General features: G+C 45.8%; 1 protein-coding gene across 1 annotated transcript in view; it reads left to right on the top strand.

Moving 5' to 3' along the window:
- The first annotated feature begins 2833 nt into the window (after positions 1–2833).
- CRLS1 (cardiolipin synthase 1) overlaps positions 2834–3077 on the top strand; it is a 19101-nt gene continuing 18857 nt past the window's right edge. Inside the window, exon 1 of the mRNA XM_004686944.2 lies at positions 2834–3077. Coding sequence (XP_004687001.1) covers positions 3012–3077 — 66 coding nt within the window. The 5' untranslated portion in view covers positions 2834–3011.

Below are 3077 nucleotides of genomic sequence, written 5' to 3'. Positions count from 1 at the left end.
GTGGTTAGAACATTTAAGATGTATTCTTTAGGCAGTAAGAAGTATGTGCCACAGTGTGGTTAACTGTTGTCACCATGACTCTTCTTACACTCGACGCTTTTTATCTAAACCAACATATCCCCATTTCTTCTAGTTTAAGTGTGGATTTTATTTTATCATGGCTTTTTTTTCTCTCTCTCTGAAGGAAAAACAACATAATGAAATCTGCTATAATTTGGGGATATTCTATTTTTAAAAATGACAGCTCACTATAATGTGATTCCATATATGGCAGTATACCAAAAACACAATTAAAAATTTATTTTAAACAGAAAATCATGAATAGCACATGTCACAGTTTAACTGTGTGATTAATTTTAATAGCTAAAAGACTGTCTCTAGACAATAAGGCAAGTAAGTGAAGAGAGTTTGGACAAAGGTGTTATTCTTGATGGCCATTAGTGAAACTAGATGACTATAGCTTGATTGTACAGAGGTCAAAGAAATTACATATTGTGAAGTAGAGTTAATGTAGAAAATTTTAAGAAAAGATTAGACAAATTCCATAAGGAATATAATATAAAACCTATCAGCACAAAAAGTAGAAAAAATATGAAAAGCAAGGTAGTATACTTAGTGCCAACTATTAAGAGAAAGATGCAGCGCAGACTTTCAGTAGCAGAGGAGAAAAATCCAAGACAAACAGAGTAGAAGGAGGAGAAAGTTCTGATTTAGGTACCTGATGGAGCTTCAGCTACAGAAGCGGGCAGGAAGCGGCAGAGCCTGCTGCTGCTGCTGCTGCAGCCAACTCCACCTTCGTGGGGCTAAAGGCCTGCTGTCTGTGGCACGGGGGCAACTCCTGCACAGCTCCCATGACCAGGAGATCAAATCCACTTTCCTTTTAAATAACCCCCAAATGGCTGCTTAATGCCACCCCCTTCCCAACAGCCCCCTCTCTTGGACATCAGAGGTGGGATGGAGCCCATGGGGCTGCACAGGAGTCTTCCCTTCTAGCCTGGACAGTGTCCAGAAGTAGGGGCCTGAGTTTGGTGGCTCATCTGTATCCAACAGCTCCAACAATTAGCCCACCGTTGTCACCATTTCTTTGGAGATGAGCCATGCATTCTGATGCTGGCCTGTGACCTCAGTCTCAATTGGTGAAACAGTGTTAAGTTCTCCCCCAGAATTTGCAAAGGAAAAAGTGTGGGTTAATGTTGGGCTTATTTGCACGTGGCAGGAAGAAAAGTATCATAGAGTTCGGTGCAAAGCTGTGATCTTGGATTTAAATGTATTCTAAGTCTTCTAAGCCTATTGGAGTGACCATATTTCCAAGACCTGATAGCGGACTTGAGTTTTCTATAGTGGCAGTGAGCCTTTGCTGTGGGCACCCTGTGATGGTGGCAGGCAGTGTGGGGAGCCTGACCAAGGGATGCATATTTCCTTGAGGTTACTCAGCAGGTGTGCATATTGCCTCTGGATCCCATCAGACTCATCAGAAACACCAGTGGAGAAATTGTCTTAACTTAGAAAGAATGGATAAAGGAGTGTGAAGGATAGGAGACACTGGAATACAGCCTACCTTCTATAATGTCTGTATGTGAGAATTGTGGGTGTTTGATTACAACATGATTGGGTTTTAAAATTTATGCTTTTTATACTGTAGTACAAAAAGGCTAATTTTTCTTTCACTATCAGTATTTCTATAGGTGCATGAGAAATCAAAGATCTTCCTTGATAAATACTTAGGTCTGCAATAATGTTCAAATTCAATTGGTATTTCCCTGTTCTAAACATTGCAGTTAAGAGGTTAAGATCAATGTTGGTCTTTCATCACAGACAGGACTTGGGGATAGTGGAGACAGCTAGAACCATTCAGATTAAAATTTGACACAAGTCAATAAAAGTTTTGTAACACTGCATTATTAATGAATGTAACAGTATAACAATGTCAATAGAATAAAGCATGATAAAATTACTACATATGGTTACTATAATGAATTATAGTATTAAAACTCATAAATAAACCAGTTGAAATAATTCTTATTTTGGCTATTTCTCTACCTAGCACATTTCTTTTTTAAGGTTATTTATGCATACAGAACTGGGGTACCGGCCAGAAGTCCGGGGGCGGTGAGAGGATTCACCAGCGAACAGGCAGATGGATGATGTACACTGCTGAGGGGAGCAACGGGCGGGTCAGGAGGGGTCTACTTTGGGGCAGGGATCCAAATTGCACTGAAGCAGCTGCAGCCAGCTTGCAGTGCTGCGTCCTAACCCGTTGCATCAGCAGGGAGGGCCCCCTAGCACATTTCTTAACCTTTCAACTTTTCCACATCTGTTTTAACTGATGGTAGAATTAAACGGTACAATGCTTTATAGCCTGGCCATAGTAAACACACTTTGGGGTAAGCCGTAATTGCTGTCAGCATTTCTAATATTCACATTTTGGCAAATGCAATGTTCAAATGAACGAAAATGTAATATTTTAATTACTTGGATACCGGACACTAGCAATATCTACGCCTGCTTACCCCCCTCCCTACCCTCGCTCCCCCCGCCACCCCCCAGGGCACTGCACACCTTCGGAGAGACCCACTCTGGGAGGGTTTCAGGTTCAGGCCTGGGCTGCCCCTTTCCTCCCAAGTCACGTCCATCACGTCCTCCAGCGGTCCACCCAGCCCGCAAGTTCCGCTCCTCCCCTTCCCAAGAACCTTTCCTCGGTACTGCGGGCTGAGACCGCCAGCGCCCCGCCCCGGCCGCCGTCGGAAAGCCCACGGGCCCAATCGCGCGCGCCTGCGGCGGCCGCTGGGGGCGCTGGGAATTGCAGCGGCGAGATGTCGTGAAAGCGTCGCAAAAGCGTCCTTGGCGGCTCTGGGCCACCTGTATAAACCGAGCGTGCTGGGATTTGAAAATTAGTATGGAGGCAGCTGAGGTCCTCCGAGCCTGCGGGGACTCGATGGGGCAGCAGCTCGCCGGGGCCCCAGGCTGCTGAGCTCTCGCCGCCTGCGTCCCCGCGGCGCGGCTGCAAGGCCATGCTGGCCTCGCGTGTGGCGCGCGGCTCGTGGAGGGCCCTGCGTGGCTCCACATGGGTGCCGGGG

The sequence above is a fragment of the Condylura cristata genome, unplaced genomic scaffold (genome assembly GCF_000260355.1).
Source record: "Condylura cristata isolate star-nosed mole 26May11 unplaced genomic scaffold, ConCri1.0 scaffold00022, whole genome shotgun sequence".
Lineage (NCBI taxonomy): Eukaryota > Metazoa > Chordata > Mammalia > Eulipotyphla > Talpidae > Condylura > Condylura cristata.
Note: the sequence above shows the minus strand (reverse complement) of the source record. Positions and strands in the feature narration are given on the sequence as shown.